The sequence below is a fragment of the Hemiscyllium ocellatum genome, chromosome 48 (assembly GCF_020745735.1).
Source record: "Hemiscyllium ocellatum isolate sHemOce1 chromosome 48, sHemOce1.pat.X.cur, whole genome shotgun sequence".
Taxonomy (NCBI): Eukaryota; Metazoa; Chordata; class Chondrichthyes; order Orectolobiformes; family Hemiscylliidae; genus Hemiscyllium; species Hemiscyllium ocellatum.
Window position 1 is genome coordinate 5,461,512 of NC_083448.1, and position 19,318 is coordinate 5,480,829.

The 19,318-nt window shown below is 52.1% G+C and overlaps 1 protein-coding gene across 2 annotated transcripts; it reads left to right on the forward strand.

The window, feature by feature from the left end:
* Window positions 1-1,620: 1,620 nt before the first annotated feature.
* On the forward strand, window positions 1,621-19,032 carry LOC132836856 (calsenilin-like). Of its 2 annotated transcripts, XM_060856397.1 has the most exons (9): window positions 1,621-1,697; window positions 2,519-2,526; window positions 10,552-10,676; window positions 12,829-12,898; window positions 14,266-14,336; window positions 15,154-15,261; window positions 16,403-16,507; window positions 18,227-18,289; window positions 18,985-19,032. In XM_060856397.1, exons 1-9 carry the CDS (start codon window positions 1,621-1,623, stop codon window positions 19,030-19,032), a joined length of 675 nt encoding a protein of 224 aa, XP_060712380.1. The 2 variants fall into 2 exon arrangements, with proteins under 2 accessions (XP_060712380.1, XP_060712379.1); XM_060856396.1 differs by lacking the exon at window positions 2,519-2,526 and having other exon boundaries at window positions 1,621-1,708.
* Window positions 19,033-19,318: the final 286 nt, after the last annotated feature.

Sequence of the window (19,318 nt, forward strand, 5' to 3'; positions counted from 1 at the left end):
TCAAAATAAACCTCAGTGATGGTACCCAATAGCCAAGAAGAGAGGCCTCAGCTCTCAAACACCTTTGAGGTATATTTCCACAACTGGGATAGAGGCCACAGTCTGTACTGAGTGCAACCCATTAACGACCATGGCACAGCATGAGACCGAAACCACTGGGAAATTCCATTGGAATTTCAATCGTACCGACTGAAAATTATCCACGGTGTGGGGAAATGAAATAGGATTACAGCTGCCCTGTCCAGGATTTTATATAACTGAAACACTGGCATTGTCTAAGGCTAAGTGTGTGTGCGTGCGTGCCTAGATGTCTGTGTGTTTGTGTGTACAGGCGATTGTTTGTATGTGTGTGTGAGCAAATGGCTGTATGTATGGAACTGCATCTGTGTGTGAGTGAGGAATACTGTGTATATACAGGCAAATGTTTGTGTCAATGACTTTGTGTGTGTGTGTGTGCATGCGAGAGAGAGAGCGAGTGACTGTGTGTGTAGGCAAATGTGTGTCCGTACAGGCAAATGTGTGTAGGTACAGGCAAGTGATTGTGTGAATGACTCTGCATGTGTGTGCAGCCAAATGTGGGTAGGTACAGGCAAATGTTTGTGTGTGTACAGGCAAGTGTTTGTGTGAATTTCTCTGCATGTGTGTGTGTAGGCAAGTGTGTGTAGGTACAGGCAAATGTTTGTGTGTACAGGCAAGTGATTGTGTGAATGACTCTGCGTGTGTGTGTGTGTAGGCAAATGTGGGTAGGTACATGCAAATGTTTGTATGTGTACAGACAAGTGTTTTTGTGAATGACTGTGTGTGTGCGTCAGCAAATGTGTGTAGGTACAGGCAGATGTTTGTGTGGGTGTACAGGCAAATGTTTGTGGGTGAGCGTTTGTCTGTGTATGTACAGGCAAATGTGTGTGTGTATGCGTGTGCGTCAGGCAAATGTCTGTATGAATGACTCTGTGGGTGTGCGCACGGGCAAATGTGTGTATGTACAGACAAATGTTTGTGGTTATTTCTGTGAATGACTCAATATGCACACGTGATTGTGTTTGAGTGTGCGTGAGAGAGTGACAGTGCGTGTACAGGCAAATGTTGGCGGTGTGTGTATTTGTGTGAGTGTGTGACTGTGCTTGTACAGGTGCCGGTTTGCTTTCTGCCTGTGTCTGCGCAGATGCCTGTGTTGCTGAGCGTCCGGGTCAGCTGCCCTCTTTGTCAGGCGGGAGATCGGGTTGCAGTGAGACAGTCCCCAGCGCCTGGGCCAGCTGAGTGCATCCGAAAGCACAGGGGAGGGAGCGTGGGTACAGTCGGTGTGTGTGCCTGAAGGGAGCAGGGTTTCTGTGTGTTTGCGGCCTGCGTGAGCATTCCCCAGGAGCTGAGCTAAACCTCTGCACGACGGTACACTTGGCGTCGCTCTGGGTCCATTACGAAAATCAATACACATCCTCTCAAACGGCACACGCTCAGCAATCTATAACCACACTCCCTCGCTCCCTCCCTCCCTCGCTCCCTCCCTCCCACAGCTGGAAGACTCGGCACGCTGCTGTCCTCACCCGCGCCAGGCTCTTCCCGGGGGAAACACGAGGCAGGGAACTCCCGCCGCTCCGAGAGGGAGCCCCTGCAACTGGGGCGATGGAGCTGATCGCGGTGGCTGTGGTGATCGTGCTGTTTATCGGAGTGCTCAAACAGTTCGGCATCTTGGAGCCAATGTCGAGGGAAGGTACCCAGGCACCGGGAGGAGGGAGGAGGGAAGAGGCACTGAGGGAGAGCCAGCACCAGCCAGGCAAAGGGGGAACTGCTGGAATCCCAATGGCAGTCCTGTCCGTCTCTCTCTGTCTCTCTCTCTCTCTCCTTCTCTTTCTCTCTCTCTCTTTCTCTCTACCCCCCCTTTCTCTTTCTCTTTCTCTCTCTCTCTCTCTCTTTCTCTCTACCCCCCTCTCTCTCTCTCACTCTCACTCTCGCTCTCCTCTCTTCCTGCCTCTTTCACTCCTCCCCCTCACCCCCTTCTCTCTTTCTTTTTCTCTCTATCTGCCTCTGTTACTCTCAATCTCTCCGTTTCTGTCTTTCGGCCTCTCTCTCTGAGTCTCTCTCTCTCTCTCTCTCTGTTTATCTCTTTCTCTCCCTCTCTCTCACCTATCTCTCTCTCTGCCTTTACCTCTCTCTCACTTTCTTTCTCTCTCTCGTACACTTTCTCTGTCAGTCTATCTTTCTCTTTCCCTTTGTCTCGCTCATTCTGTCTCTGTCCCTCTCTCACCCTTTCTGTGTGTGTGTGTGTGTGTGTGTCTGCCTCCCCACTCTATTTCCCTCTCTCTGTCTGTCTCTCTCTCTCTCCAACCCTCTCTCTCTCCCCCCCACCCTTTCTCTCTCTCTCTCTCTCTCTCTCTCTCTGTCTCTCTCTCTCTCTGTCTCTCTCTCTCTCTGTCTCTCCCTCCTGTATCTCTCTGATCTGAGGTTTGGGAACAGCCTGGATTTTGCATTTCCACAGTGACTGTTGGCCTGAAGCAGCGAGACAGGGTCAAAGTCGGGGAAGGGTGGGTGGTTTTGGCTGGGGGGGGGGGGGTGGGTGGGGGTTGATGGGGGAGTGTGTGGGGATGGATGTCATGTCGGGAGGCAAGGGGTCTGTCGAAAAAACCTGGGAGGGGCAACGATGCAGATGTAAACTGGCAAACACAGCTGGGACGAAGATCCCAAAACATGACCCAACTAACAACTAGGCAAGGGGGTATATCCCCCCACTCACTGTCTCACAATGAGGTATATCCCCCACTCACTGTCTCTCACTGGGGTATATCCCCCCACTCACTGACACTCAATGGGGTATATCCCCCACTCACTGTCTCACAATGAGGTATATCCCCCACTCACTGTCTCTCACTGGGGTATATCCCCCCCACTCACTGACACTCAATGGGGTATATCCCCCACTCACTGTCTCACAATGAGGTATATCCCTCCACTCACTGACTCTCAATGGGATAAATCCCCCCCACTCACTGACACTCAATGGGGTATATCCGCCGACTCACTGATACTCAATGGGGTATATCTCCCACTCACTGACACTCAATGGGGTATATCCCCTACTCACTGACTCTCAATGGGATATATCCCCCCCACTCACTCTCAATGGGATATGTCCCCCCACTCACTGATACTCAATGGGGTATATCCCCCCACTCACTGACACTCAATGGGGTATAGCCCCCCACTCACTGACTCTCAATGGGATATATACCCCCACTCACTGACACTCAATGGGGTATACGCCCCCCTCACTGACACTCAGTGGGGTTTATCCCCCCACTCACTGACTCTCAATGGGGAATAACTCCTCACTCACTGACACTCAATGGGGTATATCCTCTCACTCAATGACCCTCAATGGGATATGTCCCCCCACTCACTGACACTCAATGGGATATATCCCCCACCCACTGACTCTCAATGGGGTATATCCCCCACTCATTGACTCTCACTGGGGTATATCCCCCACTCACTGACACTCAATGGGGTATATCCCCCCACTCACTGACACTCAATGTGGTATATCCCGCACTCACTGTCTCTCACTGGGGTATATCCCCTCCACTCACTGACACTCAATGTGGAATATCCCCCACTCACTGTCTCTCACTAGGGTATATCGCCCCACTCACTGACAGTCAATGGGGTATAACCCCCCACTCACTGACACTCAATGGGATAAATCCCCCCCACTCACTCTCAATGGAATATGTCCCCCCACTCACTGACACTCAATGGGGTATATCCCCCACTCATTGACTCTCACTGGGGTATATCCCCCCACTCACTGACACTCAATGGAGTATATAACCCCCCTCACTGACACTCAATGGGGCATAACCCCACCACTCACTGACACTCAATGGGGTATATCCCCCCACTCACTGACTCTCAATGGGGTATACCTCCCCACTCACTGACACACAATGGAGTATATAACCGCCCCCTCACTGACACTCAATGGGGTATATCCGCCGACTCACGGACTCTCAATGGGGTATATCCCCCCACTCACTCTCAATGGGGTATAACCCCCCCATTCACTGACACTCAATGGGTTATAACCCCCCCACTCACTGACACTCAATGGGGTATATCCCCCCACTCACTGACACTCAATGGGGTATATCCCCCACTCACTGACTCTCAATGGGATATATCCCCCCCACTCACTCTCAATGGGATATGTCCCCCCACTCACTGACACTCAATGGGGTATATCCCCCACTCACTGTCTCTCACTGGGGTATATCCCCCCCTCACTGACACTCAATGCGGTATATCCCCCCACTCACTGTCTCTCACTGGGGTATATCCCCCACTCACTGACACTCAATGCGGTATATCCCCCCACTCATTGTCTCTCACTGGGGTATATTCCCCCACTCACTGACTCTCAATGGGGTATATCCCCCCACTCACTGACACTCAATGGGGTATATCCCCCACTCACTGACACTCAATGGGGTATAACCCCCTCACTCACTGACACTCAATGGGGTATATCTCCCACTCACTGACACTCAATGGGGTATAACCCCCCCCCCCACACTCACTGACACTCAATGGGGTATACCCATCCACTCACTGACACTCAATGGGGTATATCCCCCCACTCACTGTCTATCAATGGGGTATATCCCCCCCAACTCACTGACACTCAATAGGGTATATCCCCCCCACTCATTGACACTCAATGGGGTATATTCCACCCCACTCACTGACACTCAATAGGGTATATCCCCCCCACTCATTGACACTCAATGGGGTATATTCCACCCCACTCACTGACACTCAATGGGGTATATCCCCCCACTCACTATCTATCAATGGTGTATATCCCCCCCGCACTCACTGACACTCAATAGTGTATATCCCCCCCACTCATTGACACTCAATGGGATATATCCCCCCACTCACTCTCAATGGGGTATAACCCCCCATTCACTGACACTCAATGGGTTATAACCCCCCCACTCACTGACACTCAATGGGGTATATCCCCCACTCACTGACACTCAATGGGGTATATCCCCCCACTCACTGACTCTCAATGGGATAAACCCCCCCACTCACTGACTCTCAATGGGATATATCCCCCCCATTCACTCTCAATGGGATATGTCCCCCCCCCCCCCACTCACTGACACTCAATGCGGTATATCCCCCCACTCACTGTCTCTCACTGGGGTATATCCCCCACTCACTGACACTCAATGCGGTATATACCCCCACTCGTTGTCTCTCACTGGGGTATATTCCCCCACTCACTGTCTCACAATGAGGTATGTCCCCCACTCACTGACTCTCACTGGGGTATATCCCCCCACTCACTGAGTCTCAATGGGGTATATCCCCCACTCACTGATACTCAATGGGGTATACCCACCCACTCACTGACTCTCAATGAGGTATATCTCCCACTCACTGACACTCGATGGGGTATATCCCCCCCACTCACTGACACTCAATGGGGTATATCCCCCCACTCACTGACTCTCAATGGAGGATATAACCCCCTTCACTGACACTCAATGGGGTATATCCCCCCACTCACTGACACTCAATGGGGTATAACCCCCCACTCACTGACACTCAATGGGGTATAACCCCCCCACTCACTGACACTCAATGGGATATATCCCCCACCCACTGACTCTCAATGGGATATGTCCCCCCACTCACTGACACTCAATGGAGTATATCCCCCACTCATTGACTCTCAATGGGGTATATCCCCCACTCACTGACACTCAATGGGGTATATCCCCCCCGACTCACTGACTCTCCATGGGGCATATCCCCCCCCACTCACTCACTCTCTCTCAATGAGGTATACCCCCCCACTCACTGACACACACACACACGCTTAGACACACACGCACACACTCAGACACACACACAGACACATGCACACACGCACACAGCAGCATTTTCTCACTCCCCTGTACCCTCTGTTGCTCACGGGCTAATGCCCAGGCTCTCTCATGCCCAAGGTGTATCTGGCTATTGTTGGGGGGTGTCCGATGCCCACTGTGCCCCTGGCACTCTGCTTCCCTGCCAACTGAGTACATCATTCAGAGAGCTCAGGCCTGAGTGGTATTTCCAGCCCTGGTTATCGACCATGCTGGTGGTTAAGATATCTCTTGTGGTCTGCGTTCTATTCTGGGTGACAACACAGAACACAAATAGAAATGTCTGAATTTGCAGGAAAATCTCAGACCAAAGACGACTTTGTACCCAATTCTCCCTCTGTCTTCTGTTGGCCAGCATGCTCTCTTTCTCCCTCTCTCTCTCTATCTATCTCTCATTCTCTCCCTCTCTCTCCCTCTCTCTATCTATCTCTCTCTCTGTCTCTCTATCTCTCCCTCTCTCTCCCGATCTCTATTTCTATCTCTCGATCTCTATTTTTCTCTGTCTCTCGATCTCTCCCTCTCTATCTCTCTCTCTCTCTATCTCTATTTCTATCTCTCTATCTCTCTCTCTCTCTATCTCTATTTCTATCTCTCTCTCTCCCTCTCTCTCTCTGTATCTCTATTTCTATCTCTCTGTCTCTCCCTCCCTCTCTCTCTCTCTGTCTGCCTCTCTATCTCTCCCTCTCTCTCTGTATATCTCTCTGTCTCTCTCTCTCTCTATCTCTATTTCTATCTCTCTCCCTCCTGTCTCTCTCTCTCTCTCTTTCTATCTCTGTCTCTCTATCTCTCCCTCCCTCTCTCTATCTCTATTTCTCTCTCTCCCTCTCTCTCCTGTCTCTCTCTCTCTCTCTCTCTTTCTATCTCTCTGTCTCTCTATCTCTCCCTCCCTCTCTCTATCTCTATTTCTCTCTCTCCCTCCCTCTCTCTCTCTCTCTCTCTCTCTCTCTCTCTCTCTCTCTATATGCTGTCAGGCTCTTAACCCCATCACACTCTTCCTGATCTGTCCTGAGCAGGGTCAGAGACTGGGAATCCTGAGGTGAGGAACCCTGCCCCTCCTGACCCCCCCCCAAATCCCGTCCCACCATCGGTAAGTCAGGCATGCGGGATGGAATTTTGGGGGTAGGTGGGGGCTGCTCCAACAACACTCAAGAAGCTCGATGCCATCAGGGGCAAAAAAGCTGCCCACTGTGACTGGCATAGATGCCCCGCCCCAGCAGTGTTCTGCAGAAATTCACCAAAAATCCTCCGACAGCACCTTCTGCACTCAGAGGAGTGAATTCCTTTTGCAATCCAATCCTGCGAGTGAGTGCCGACGAGAGATCTGTATCAGTTATTATTTCCCATGAGGATCTCCCTTCTGATTTTAAAACCTCACTCGACTGGTTATATCAACGCTGAAGAAAAACGGGGATTCTGCTCTCTCTCAATCTCTCTCATTCTCACTCTCATTCCCACTCTCACTCTCACTCTCCCTCTCACTCTAATTCCCACTCCCACACTCTCTCTCACTCTCTCTCACACTCTCCCTCTCACTCTCGCTCCCTCTCTCTCTCTCTCACACTGTCTCTCACTCTCATTCCCACTCTCATTCCCACTCTCACTCCCACTCTCTCAATCTCTCTCTCTCAATCTCCCTCAATCTCTGTCACTCCCACTCTCACTCTCTCTCTCACTCTCTCACACTCTATCTCTCACCCTCACTCCCACTCTCTCTCTCTCATTCTCACTCTCTCTCTCACTCTCATTCCCACTCTCACTCTCACTCTCACTCCCACTCTCACTCCCACTCTCACTCCCACTCTCACTCCCACTCTCTCACTCCCACTCTCTCACTCCCACTCTCTCACTCCCACTCTCTCACTCCCACTCTCTCACTTCCACTCTCTCACTCTCACTCTCTCTCTCACTCTCATTCCCACTCTCACTCCCACTCTCTCAATCTCTCTCTCAATCTCTCTCACTCTCTCTCTCTCACTCTCTCACACTCTATCTCTCACTCTATCTCTCACTCTCTCACTCCCACTCTCTCACTCCCACTCTCTCACTCTCTCTCTCTCTCACTCTCTCTCACTCTCATTCCCACTCTCATTCCCACTCTCTCAATCTCTCACTCTCTCTCTCTTCCTCTCACTCTCACTCTCTCACACACTGTCTCACACTCTGTCTCTCACACACTCTCTCACACTCTCACTCCCACTCCCATTCTCTCTCCCACTCCCACTCCCACTCTCTCTCTCTCACTCTCAATCCCACACTCTCACTCTCACTCTCACTCTCTCTCACTCTCTCTCTCACTCTCTCTCTCACTCTCTCACTCTCTCTCTCACACTCTCACTTACACACTCACTCTCTCTCTCACTCTCTCTCACTCTCTCTCACTCTCTCTCTCACACTCTCTCACACTCTCTCACACTCTCTCACTCTCTCACACTCTCACTCACTCTCACTCTCTCACTCTCTTTCTCACTGTCACTCTCTCACACTCTCTCACAATCTCTCTCCCTCTCTCCCTCTCTCTCTCTCTCACTCGCTCTCACACTCTCACTCTTTCTCACTCTCACTCCCACTCTCTCTCTCACTCTCACTCTCTCTCTCACACTCTCACACACACTCTCACACTCTCTCGCACACTCTCTCTCTCACTCTATCTCTCACTCTCACTCTCTCACTCCCACTCTCTCACTCACTCTCCTTCTCTCTCACTCTCGCCCCCTCTCTCCACTAAAACTGCCTGACATGCTGTGTTTTGATTTCCCCTTGTCCTGTCCCCCTTTTCCAGAGGTTTGTGTGGAGATTCCTGGTCCTGTCAGTCCAGGAGATCAAGCCACAGTGCTCCCCATGGAAAGGGATAACATCTCCAGCAAGGGATTGGGCTCACCACAGATCCAAGGAAAAGTACAGAGTGCTGGAGAAACTCAGTCAGGTCTGGAGAAAGAGAGAGAGAGAGAGACGCACTGGAGAGAGAGAGAGAGAGAGAGAGAGAGAGAGAGACAGGAGAGAGGGGGAGAGACAGACAGACTGACAGACATGAGAGAGAGAGAGGGAGATGCACTGGAAAGAGAGGGATAGGAGGGGGGGAGAGAGAGGCAGGAGAGAGAGAGAGAAAGAGACAGGACAGAGGGAGGGAGGGAGAGAGAGAGAAGAGAGAGAGAGAGAGAGGTCGACCAATTCTGCAATTGCCCATCAGTTTGCAGACGACACCAAAATTGGAGGTGTAGTGGACAGCGAAGAGGGTTACCTCAGATTCCAACAGGATCTGGACCAGATGGGCCAATGGGCTGAGAAGTGGCAGATGGAGTTTAATTCAGATAAATGCGAGGCGCTGCATTTTGGGAAAGCAAATCTTAGCAGGACTTATACACTTAATGGTAAGGTCCTAGGGAGTGTTGCTGAACAAAGAGACCTTGGAGTGCAGGTTCATAGCTCCTTGAAAGTGGAGTCGCAGGTAGATAGGATAGTGAAGAAGGCGTTTGGTATGCTTTCCTTTATTGGTCAGAGTATTGAGTACAGGGGTTGGGAGGTCATGTTGCGGCTGTACAGGACATTGGTTAGGCCGCTGTTGGAATACTGCGTGCAATTCTGGTCTCCTTCCTATCGGAAAGATGTTGTGAAACTTGAAAGGGTTCAGAAAAGATTTACAAGGCTGTTGCCAGGGTTGGAGGATTTGAGCTGCAGGGAGAGGCTGAACAGGCTGGGGCTGTTTTCCCTGGAGCTTCGGAGGCTGAGGGGTGACCTTATAGAGGTTTACAAAATCATGAGGGACATGGATAGGATAAATAGACAAGGTCTTTTCCCTGGGTTGGGGGAGTCCAGAACTAGAGGGTATAGGTTAAGGGTGAGAGGGGAAAGATATAAAAGAGACCTAAGGGGCCACTTTTTCACACAGAGGATGGTACGTGTAAGGAACGAGCTGCCAGAGGAAGTGGTGGAGGCTGGTACAATTGCAACATTTAAAAGGCATCTGGATGGGTATATGAATAGGAAGGGTTTGGAGGGATATGGGCCGGGTGCTGGCAGGTGGGACTAGATTGGGTTGGGATATCTGGGTCGGCATGGACGGGTTGGACCGAAGGGTCTGTTTCCGTGCTGTACATCTCTATGACTCTAAATGGGATCTCTGGGTCAGCATGGAGGAGTTGGACCAAATGGTTTCTGTGCTGTACATCTCTTCGACTGTAAATGAGACCAGTTCAATTTAGGTATATCTGGTTGGGGTGGAGGAGTTGATGCCATGCTGTGTGACTGGAAATGATGGGATTGTGGGCAGAAGAGTGGGCAGAGAGGTGGAAGATGAGGTTTGGCACAAATCCCACACACTTGAGAGGGAGGGACATGAGGAGACAAAATATCATGAAGCACATCTCTCTCTCTCTCTCTCTCTCTCTCTCTCTCTCTCTCCTCGGTCCCTTACTACGCACTTGGAATTTCTCCAGCACTTTCAGTCAGGTGGGAAAAGAGCTGGGATGAGCTGGAACGTCGCCCTAATTGGAATTGGGAAGGAGTGGGGAGCGGTGGTCCCGGATTGAACCGCTGGCTGGTTGGGGGTGGCTGGGGGGGGCGAAAGCAGCGACCCGGGGCGTGTGGGCGTTGGCAGAGCGAGACTCACCCCTCTGTCCCCCCACAGACAGCACCGAACTGGACGATGAGCTCTCCTCAGGGAGACACCAGCCGGAAGGACTCGCCGCGCTCCAGGCCCAGACCAGGTTCTCCAAGAAGGAACTCCAGTTTCTCTACCGGGGATTCAAGAATGTACGAGAGATGGCCGTAGGATCGATCTGAGCTGTGTGTGTGTGTGTGTAAGATAGGGTCCCCGGGGGACGGGCAGGGAAGGCGTTATAATGAGAGAAGGTCCATCGATGCGAGGTGCGGCATTTTGGGAAAGCAAATCTTAGCGGGACTTATCCACTTAACGGTCAGGTCCTAGCTGAACAAAGAGACCTTGGAGTGCAGGGTCATAGCTCCTTGAAAGTGGAGTCGCAGGTAGATAGGATAGTGAAGGCAGCGTTCGGTATGCTTTTCTTTTATTGGTCAGAGTATTGAGTACAGGAGTTCAGAGGTCATGTTATGGCTATACAGGGCATTGGTTAGGCCACTTAGAGTCATACACGAGGGAAAAAAACCTTATCTATTTACCCTCTGCATGCCACCTCGTGATTTTATAAATCTCTACGGGAATATTGCGTGCAATTCTGGTCTCCTTCCTATCGGAAAGATGTTGCGAAACCTGAAAAGGTTCAGAAAAGATTTACAAGGATGTTGCCAGGGTTGGAGGATCTGAGCTACAGGGAGAGGCTGAACAGGCTGGGGCTGTTTTCCCTGGAGCGTCGGAGGCTGAGGGGTGACCTTATAGAGGTTTATAAAATTATGAGGGGGCATGGATAGGGTAAATAGGCAAAGTCTTTTCTCTGGGGTGGGGGAGTCCAGAACTAGAGGGACATAGGTTTGGGGTGAGAGGGGAAAGATATAAAAGGGACCTAAGGGGCCACTTTTTCACACAGAGGGTGGTATGGGTGTGGAATGAGCTGCCAGAGGATGTGGTGGAGGCTGGTACAATTGCAACATTTAAGAGGCATTTGGACGGGTATGAATAGGAAGGGTTTGGAGGGATATGGGCCAGGTGCTGGCAGGTGGGACTAGATTGGGTTGGGATATCTGGGTCGGCATGGACGAGTTGGATCGAAGGGTCTGTTTCCGTGCTGTACATCTCTATGACTCTATAATGACAGAGATTAGGAACAAATTTGAGAGGGTCATTCAACATTCTCCCCACCACTCTAGCAGAGAGCAATCATTTTTGATCACTGGCACTGTATTGCCTGTCCCTAATTGCCCCCAAGAGAGGGCACCTTAAGAGTTAACCGCACATGGGTGTTATGACATGGGGAAAACCTCATCTGCTTAATTTAAACTAGCAACACAGAAAAGATTTATCCCGTGTGGAAAATTCAAGAGGCCTAAAAACTTGCTGAGGTAAAAAGTAACAATTTTTTTTCTGAAAGTATAACAGAGAATAACTAACTAACAGCAATTTACAACTCCTTCCTCCAACCTATCTTTTAGTTTCCCTTCTATAAAACTAGTCCGATAAATCCCACCCCCCCCAAGTAAAATTTATGAAAAATGCAAATTTCAAAACCGAGCAGCTGTCAAATATCCCCTTTGTATCATCCTCTGTTGTTTTTTTTCTTCTTAGGCATTTCTGTTTCTCAGGTGATTGACTGATAAAGGTACCTTTTAAGAGAACCATGTTTCGGGCAGTGTGTACATGCTGGTGGCTTGGCAGTTCTCCCTCAACTGTTCACCCTTTCCCAGTCTTGTACCTCTAAAGCATCGGAGTGTGCGATTGGTTTTTAATGTTGTTAATATACTAAATTCAACCTTGATTGGTACCTTCTGGGGTATAATTTAAACTGATTGGCCGAATTTGAATTTGTTTTTGTCTCTGGGCAACCAGCTACACTAGTTGCTGGACCAGAAGGTTCAATTGGATCTTGCTCAGAACTCTTGGTGAGGTCAGGTGGTTCTGCTAGCTTTTGACTCTCTTGAAGGTACCATCCACCCACATCTTCATTACATGGGTCTGGAGTCACATGTAGGCCAGACTGGAACCAGCTGGATGTTTTGTGTCAATGGCCGTCATTGGACACTTCTTTCCAGAGTTTTAAATAAAATTTCAGCCCCAAATGCAAGATTCAAACCCCGAGAACACAATCTGGGTTTCTGGATTAACACTACCGGGCCTGCCGTCAGAGGCCGGTGCAGATAGATTGTGGTTTTCTTTTGGTGGTTGAGGGTTCGAGGCGAGAGTCTGGTTTGCTGGCAGGGTGCTCACATCACCTCACACCGCAGCTGCGTTTCCGGAAGGTTCCGCGAATCTAACCCCGACTTCTGCCCCCTGCAGGAGTGTCCCAGCGGGATGGTGGACGAGGAAACCTTCAAGACCATTTACTCCCAGTTCTTTCCGCAGGGAGGTAAGAGGTCACACCGACGGTGGTAGCAACATGGCCGACTGGTCTGCCCGTCCCTGGGCCCCATCGCTCAGCCGGCTCTCCGGCCTGTTCTCGGGGAAAGGCTTTATGTCACAGCAGCCAATCCCATCTGCTTTGGTCCTCTTAACGTTTCCAGGATAGGGCCCGATCTCCAGCCTTCCCCCCCCACCCCCACCATCATTCAGTCCCCTTCTACACTCTCTCTCTGGGGTATTCCCATCTCTCCTGTCGTTTGCCGCCCCCACCACACTCCAGCTGGGGGCGCTAACAAGCGGGTCAACGTCACCTCCCTGCTCTTGTACTCTCATCATGGACCCTCCTGCATTGCTTTCTGAAGAGCTGTCCCTCTCTGTCCTCTGCTCCTGGAGAAAAGGCAACCCCCCCCCCTATTTTATGCTATCTCTCTGCACCACACGTCATCTTCAGTCATCTCAGCTCCAGGACATCTCCGCAGGAATCCCCCGGGGTAGGGTCCTCGGCCCAACCATCTTCAGCTGCTTTCTCAATGACCTTCCCTCCGTCCCAAGGTCAGGAATGGGGACGGTCGCTGATGATTGCACGGTGTTCAGCACCATTCGCGACTGCTCAGGTACGGAGGCATTCCGTGCTCAAAACCGACAAGGTCTGGGCAATATCCAGGCTTGGGCTGACCAGTGACAATCACGTTCATGCCACGCAGATGCCAGGTTATGACCATCTCCAACAAGAGAGAATCTAACCATCGCCCGCTTGACGTTCAATGGCGTTACCATCACTGAATCCCACCCCCACTATCAACATCCTGGGGGTTACCACCTCCAACAAGAGAGAATCTAACCATCGCCCCCTTGACTTTCAATGGTGTTACCATCACTGAATCCCCGTCCCACCCGACTATCAACATCCTGGGAGTTACCATTGACCAGAAACTGAACTGGACCAGCCCCTCCCCTCCTGACTCCCCCCAAAGCCTGTCCCCACCATCGACAAGGCCCAAGTCAGGAGGGTGTGTGAGGGAATACTCCCCACTTGCCCTGGATGGGGGGCAGCTCCAACAACACTCGAGAATCATCCAGGGACAAAGCAGCCCCTGCTCGATTGTCCCCACCCCTCAAACCCCCCACTTCCTCCACCCCCCCGACGCTCAGTAGCAGCAGTGGGTACCATCTACAAGACGCACTGCAGCAACTCCCCCAGGCTCCTCAGACAGCACCTTCCAAACCCCATGGCCACTTCCATCGGGAAGGACAAGGGGCAGCAGGTACATGGGAACACCACCCCTCCCCTGCAAGATCCCCTCCGAGCCCCTCACCGTCCGTGACTCGGGTAATCTTTGGCGGGAAGGTAATGGTTTCTATTCTTTGCCATAGATGCTACAATGTACGCGCACTTCCTGTTCAACGCCTTCGATTCTGACAGACACGGGGCGATCCGTTTCGAGGTGAGGAGCTAGGGTGGGGTTGTGGGGGTGGGGGAGGGGTGGGGAAGGAGGGCCAACACCCACAAACCTTTGCGCCCATCTCTAGCGGGCTCAGTCCCTCTCCAGGACTTGTCTAATCCAATCCCATGCCTTGGAACCTCAATGCTCTATCAACGAACCCAATCCGACTGATCCCTGATGGATGGGGAGAGAGAGAGAGAGAGAGAGAGAGAGAGACCAGATTGGGGTGAGGATATCATTCGCCAGGAAGAATTGGGAAGGGTGGGGGGGGTCTCATTGGAATTCCAACAGGGAGCAGACAGGGTAAAGGATGTTCCCCTTCACCCGAGGTTGGGGGGGGAGAGTCCAGAACTGGGAGGGGGGCAGGGGTCACGGTGAAAGGATCGGACTGAGATGAGGAGAAATGTCTTCACCCAGAGAGTGGGAAGTCGGAGGGTGGGAAGGAGCCTGTGGAATTCTCCGCGGCTGAAACCTCGGATGGTTTCGAGCAGAAGGGCGGAAAAGCGGAGCTGGGAGCCGGAGTTGGACGCCGATGTTCAACCCCCGATGGACGGAAAATCGACATTTCTAAGTCCTCGTGTTCGGCTTGCACCCCACCCCGAACCCAGTCCCCTCCGCCATTTTCTCAGTCGGCCATCTTTCTCTCTCTCTCTCTCTCTCTCCTCGGCGAATGGGAACTGGGCGAGGTGGTGCAGGGGGAGAGTCAGAGAAGAATCCGGAATGACGCGCTGACGGGAACTTCGAGCGTGCGTGTTTTTTTTGGGATTTCCCTCCCCCACCTCTCCTCCCTCTGCTCATGCGGTGCTCTCCTCCTCAGGACTTCGTGGTGGGGCTATCGGTGCTGTTGCGGGGCTCCATTCATGAGAAACTCAACTGGGCGTTCAACCTGTACGACATCAACAAAGATGGCTACATCACCAAGGAGGTATCCTTGAGCAGTGAAGAGCTCCTCTCAGCCGTCAGGCTTCTGAGCGAAACTAGGCCCGGGTCGGGAGCTCCGCACTTGTGGCGGGGACGTTCCGCAAATAAACAGTTCCACGCGAGAAAAGACCAGTTTCCCGGCCCGATTCCAGATTGGGACGGCAGGAACTGAGCAAAGAGACCTTGGAGGGCAGGCTCATAGTTCCTTGAGAGTGGAGTCACAGGGAGATAGGATAGTGAAGAAGGCGTTCGGTATGGGCAGAGTATTGATGTCAGGTTGCAGCTATACAGGAGACTGGTTTCGGGGAATACCGTCTTCAGTTCTGGTCTCCCTGCTGTGGGAAGGATATTGTGAAAGGTACCAGAAAAGATTGACAAGGATGTTGCCGGGGTTGGAGGGTTTGAGCTGTAGGGAGAAGTTGAACAGGTTGGGGCTGTTTTCCTTGGAGCTGGTTATAGAGGCTTATAAAACCATGAGGGGGCATGGATAGGATAAATAGATACAGTCTTTCCCCTGGGGTGGGGGGGAGTCCAGAACTAGAGGAGCATAGGTTTAGGGTGAGAGGGGAAAGATATAAAAGAGACCTAAGGGGCAACTTTTTCACACAGAGGGTGGTGCGTGTATGGAATGAGTTGCCAGAGGAAGTGGTGGAGGCTGGTACAATGACAGCATTTAAAAGGCATTTGGATGGGTATATGAATAGGAAGGGTTTGGAGGGATAAGGGTCAACTAGAGTTGGACATAGTTCTTAGGACTAGCGTCATGTTTCAAAAGGGTGAGATGGTCTAATTGAAACATTTAAGATACTGAGGGGAGGGAGGGGGTCTGTGACAAGCTGGGAAGATTAACGGTGTTCCCCCCTCCCCCACCCCATCGAGGTAAGAATTCGGGAGCACAATTTCACATAGGGTCTGCGCACTGATCTTGGTGATGGGTGCTCGATCGCTGGCTAATGTCCGACGGGTAACCCGCATGGATAGCCAATCCAGCAGGTTCTCGGGCACTGGGATGACTGCGAGCCGTGGTAGTTAAGCGAGTAAAACCGAGTTAACCGATATTCTAAACAGACTGTGTGTGAATTCCAATGCTTTGCGACATGCCAACTCCGGGGATGACGTCACTAGAATAACAGTTCTCCCGACAGGATATGCTGGCGATCGTTCGGTCCATCTACGACATGATGGGAAGGTACACGTACCCCATTCTCCACCAAGACGTACCCATGGAACATGTAGAAAGGTTCTTTCAGGTATCAGAGGTTTGGAAAAACTTGCCCCGCTGTTTATTAGGGCCACACTCCGTTGAGAAGTGCTAAAGGGTTTTATAGATTCGTTCAGGAGATAGTGGGTGTCGCTGGCTTGGCCCCAGCATTTACTGCTCCCTGTTCCCGCCTAATCACTCCCTTGTGAAGGTGGGCGGGCGAGCGGCCATCTTGAACCGCTGCAGTCCCGTGTGGTGTAGGGACCGCCCCCACACACACACAGCACCCTCAGAGAGGGGGTCCCAGGATTCTGACCCTGAAGGAACAGCCGATATATTTCCGACGGTGAGGGGCTCGGAGGGGAACTTGCCAGGGGGTGGTGGTGTTCCCATGTATCTGCTGCCCCTGATGGAAGTGGCCGTGGGGTTTGGAAGGTGCTGTCTGAGGAGCCTGGGGGAGTTGCTGCAGTGCGTCTTGTAGATGGTACCCACTGCTGCTACTGAGCGTCAGGGGGGATGGGGAAGTGGGGGGTTTGTGGGTGTGGGGACAATCGAGCGGGGACTCCTCTGTCCCTGGATGGTGTCGAGCTTCTCGAGTGTTGTTGGAGCTGCCCCCCATCCAGGGCAAGTGGGGAGTATTCCCTCACACACCCTCCTGACTTGGGCCTTGTCGATGGTGGGGACAGGCTTTGGGGGGAGTCAGGAGGGGAGTTACTCACTGCAGGATTCCCAGCCTCTGAGCTGCTCTTGTAGCCGCTGTGTTTATATGGGGCTGGTCCAGTTCAGTTTCTGGTCAATGGTAACCCCCAGGATGTTGATAGTGGGAGGGATTCAGTGATGGTAACACCATTGAATGTCAAGGGGGTGATGGTTAGATTCTCTCTCGCTGGAGACGGTACCCCCCCAAGATGTTGATAGTGTCTGTGCATGTGTGAGTGTGTGTGTGCCTGAGTGTGGATGTGAGAAAATGAGTATGTGTCTGTGAGTGTGTGTGATTGTGTGTGTGTGTGTGTGTGTGTGTGTGTGTATGTGTGTGAGAGAGAGTGTGAATGTGTGTGTCTGTGAATGCGATTGTGTGTGAGAGTGAGAGTATACGTGTGTGTGGGGGGGTGGGGGAACAGTGTGAGTGTGTATATGTGTATGTCTGTGAGTGTGTGTGAGTGTGAGAGTGTGTGGGGGGGTGGGGGAATGGTGTGAGCGTGTGTGTGTGAGTGAGTGTGTGTGAGGGGGAGTGTGAATGTGTGTGAAAGTGTGAGACTGCATGTGTGTGGGGGGTGAGGGAATGGCGTGAGTGTGTGTGTGTATGTGTATGTCTGAGTGTGTGAATTTGTGTGAGTGAGTGTGTATGAGTGTGAGAGTGTATGTGTGAGGGGTGGGGGAACGGTGTGAGTGTGTGTGTGTGAGTGTATGTGAAGGAGAGAGTGTGTGTGTGTGTGAGAGAGAGTGTATGTGTGTGGGGGGTGGGGAACGGTGTGAGTGTCTGTGTGTATGAGTGAGTGTGTATGAGGGAGAGTGTGTGTGTGTGTGTGTGTGTGTGTGAAAGTATGATGAAGTGGGAAACATTGCTCAGTAATAATTCTGAGAACCTGTTCAGTGGTCGCACTCTGGCACCATTCTGGGTAGACTCCCTCTGCTGGTACATGAGCACGTTGCATTCTGAAGGGAACAAGACGCTGTGGGCTTTTCCGAAATGCTGCATGCCATGTGGAGACTGACTGTCACTTCCCTCCTCTTCCCCCCGCTCCCCTCCCCCCACCCCCACCCCCAGAAGATGGACGAGAATCAAGACGGCATTGTGACAATTGACGAATTCCTGCGGAACTGCATGAAGGTTGGTGACATTTCCCACTCGGGATGAGGCCATTCTGTCCGCGTTTTGCTTCCGGTAATCCTGAGGTGGTGCTGGAGGAGGCCATTCAGCCCTCTGCATCCGTGCTCACTCCTTTAAAGCCTCCAGCAAATCCCCAACTGCCCATTCCTGCAAAGGCCAACGTTTGTTGCCCTCAGTTGCGAACGTTTATCCAAGTGCGGTTTTCCAATGATCGCTCAATGGTTCCCTGATATCCCACCCTCCCTGCTCGAAGGTTGGCATGGCCTCCTCGCCCAGCCCACTAGACCCCTTCCCGATTTGGGAACACATCGGCCCGATCTTGCTCTCGCCGAGAAGGAGAGAGACGCGGGATTCCCGGATCCCTAACACCTTCCCTCCCTCTGCCGTCTGCCTGCCCACTTCCGTCGTGCCCACTGGGGGTGAATTCCTCTCGCTCGTTAGTCAACCCTGGCACCGCCATCCACTGAGCCTGCGCCAACCTTTCAGTTTAGATTTGTTAGGTCTGGTGTGTGACTTGTTGTGATGCCCCCTTGGGGGGAAGGTCAACAAAAGTGCCAATTAAAATTGGCACAAAGGCTTGTGGGGGGGGGCAACACTCAAGAGGGTGGGCGCTGAAGGCAGACGGATGTGCCAACCTCTCCCCCGCCAGTTCCCAGTACTCCGTGCTGTTAACCCATCTGCCTTTTGCCTTTCAGGACGAGAACATTATGCACTCGATGCAGCTCTTTGAGAACGTCATCTAGCGCACAGTCCGATCCCACGCCGGAGAGGGAGGAAGCTGGTGGTGGTGGTGGGGGGGGGGGGGGCGGGGGGAGGCGGCGGAGACTGAACGCAGGATTCGATCGCTCTGCCACCTCTCCCTGCGACCAAAAAATGCCAAATTCACCGGGTTGATCCTGACCAAGGGAAGGTCCGAGATGGCAGGACCGGGGCAATCCTAGGGTTTTCCTCATGGACTGGCAACGCTTGACCCATTCCGGAACGAGGGTACACGGGCCAATCAGCAGCACTGATTTGGGGGGCCAAAAT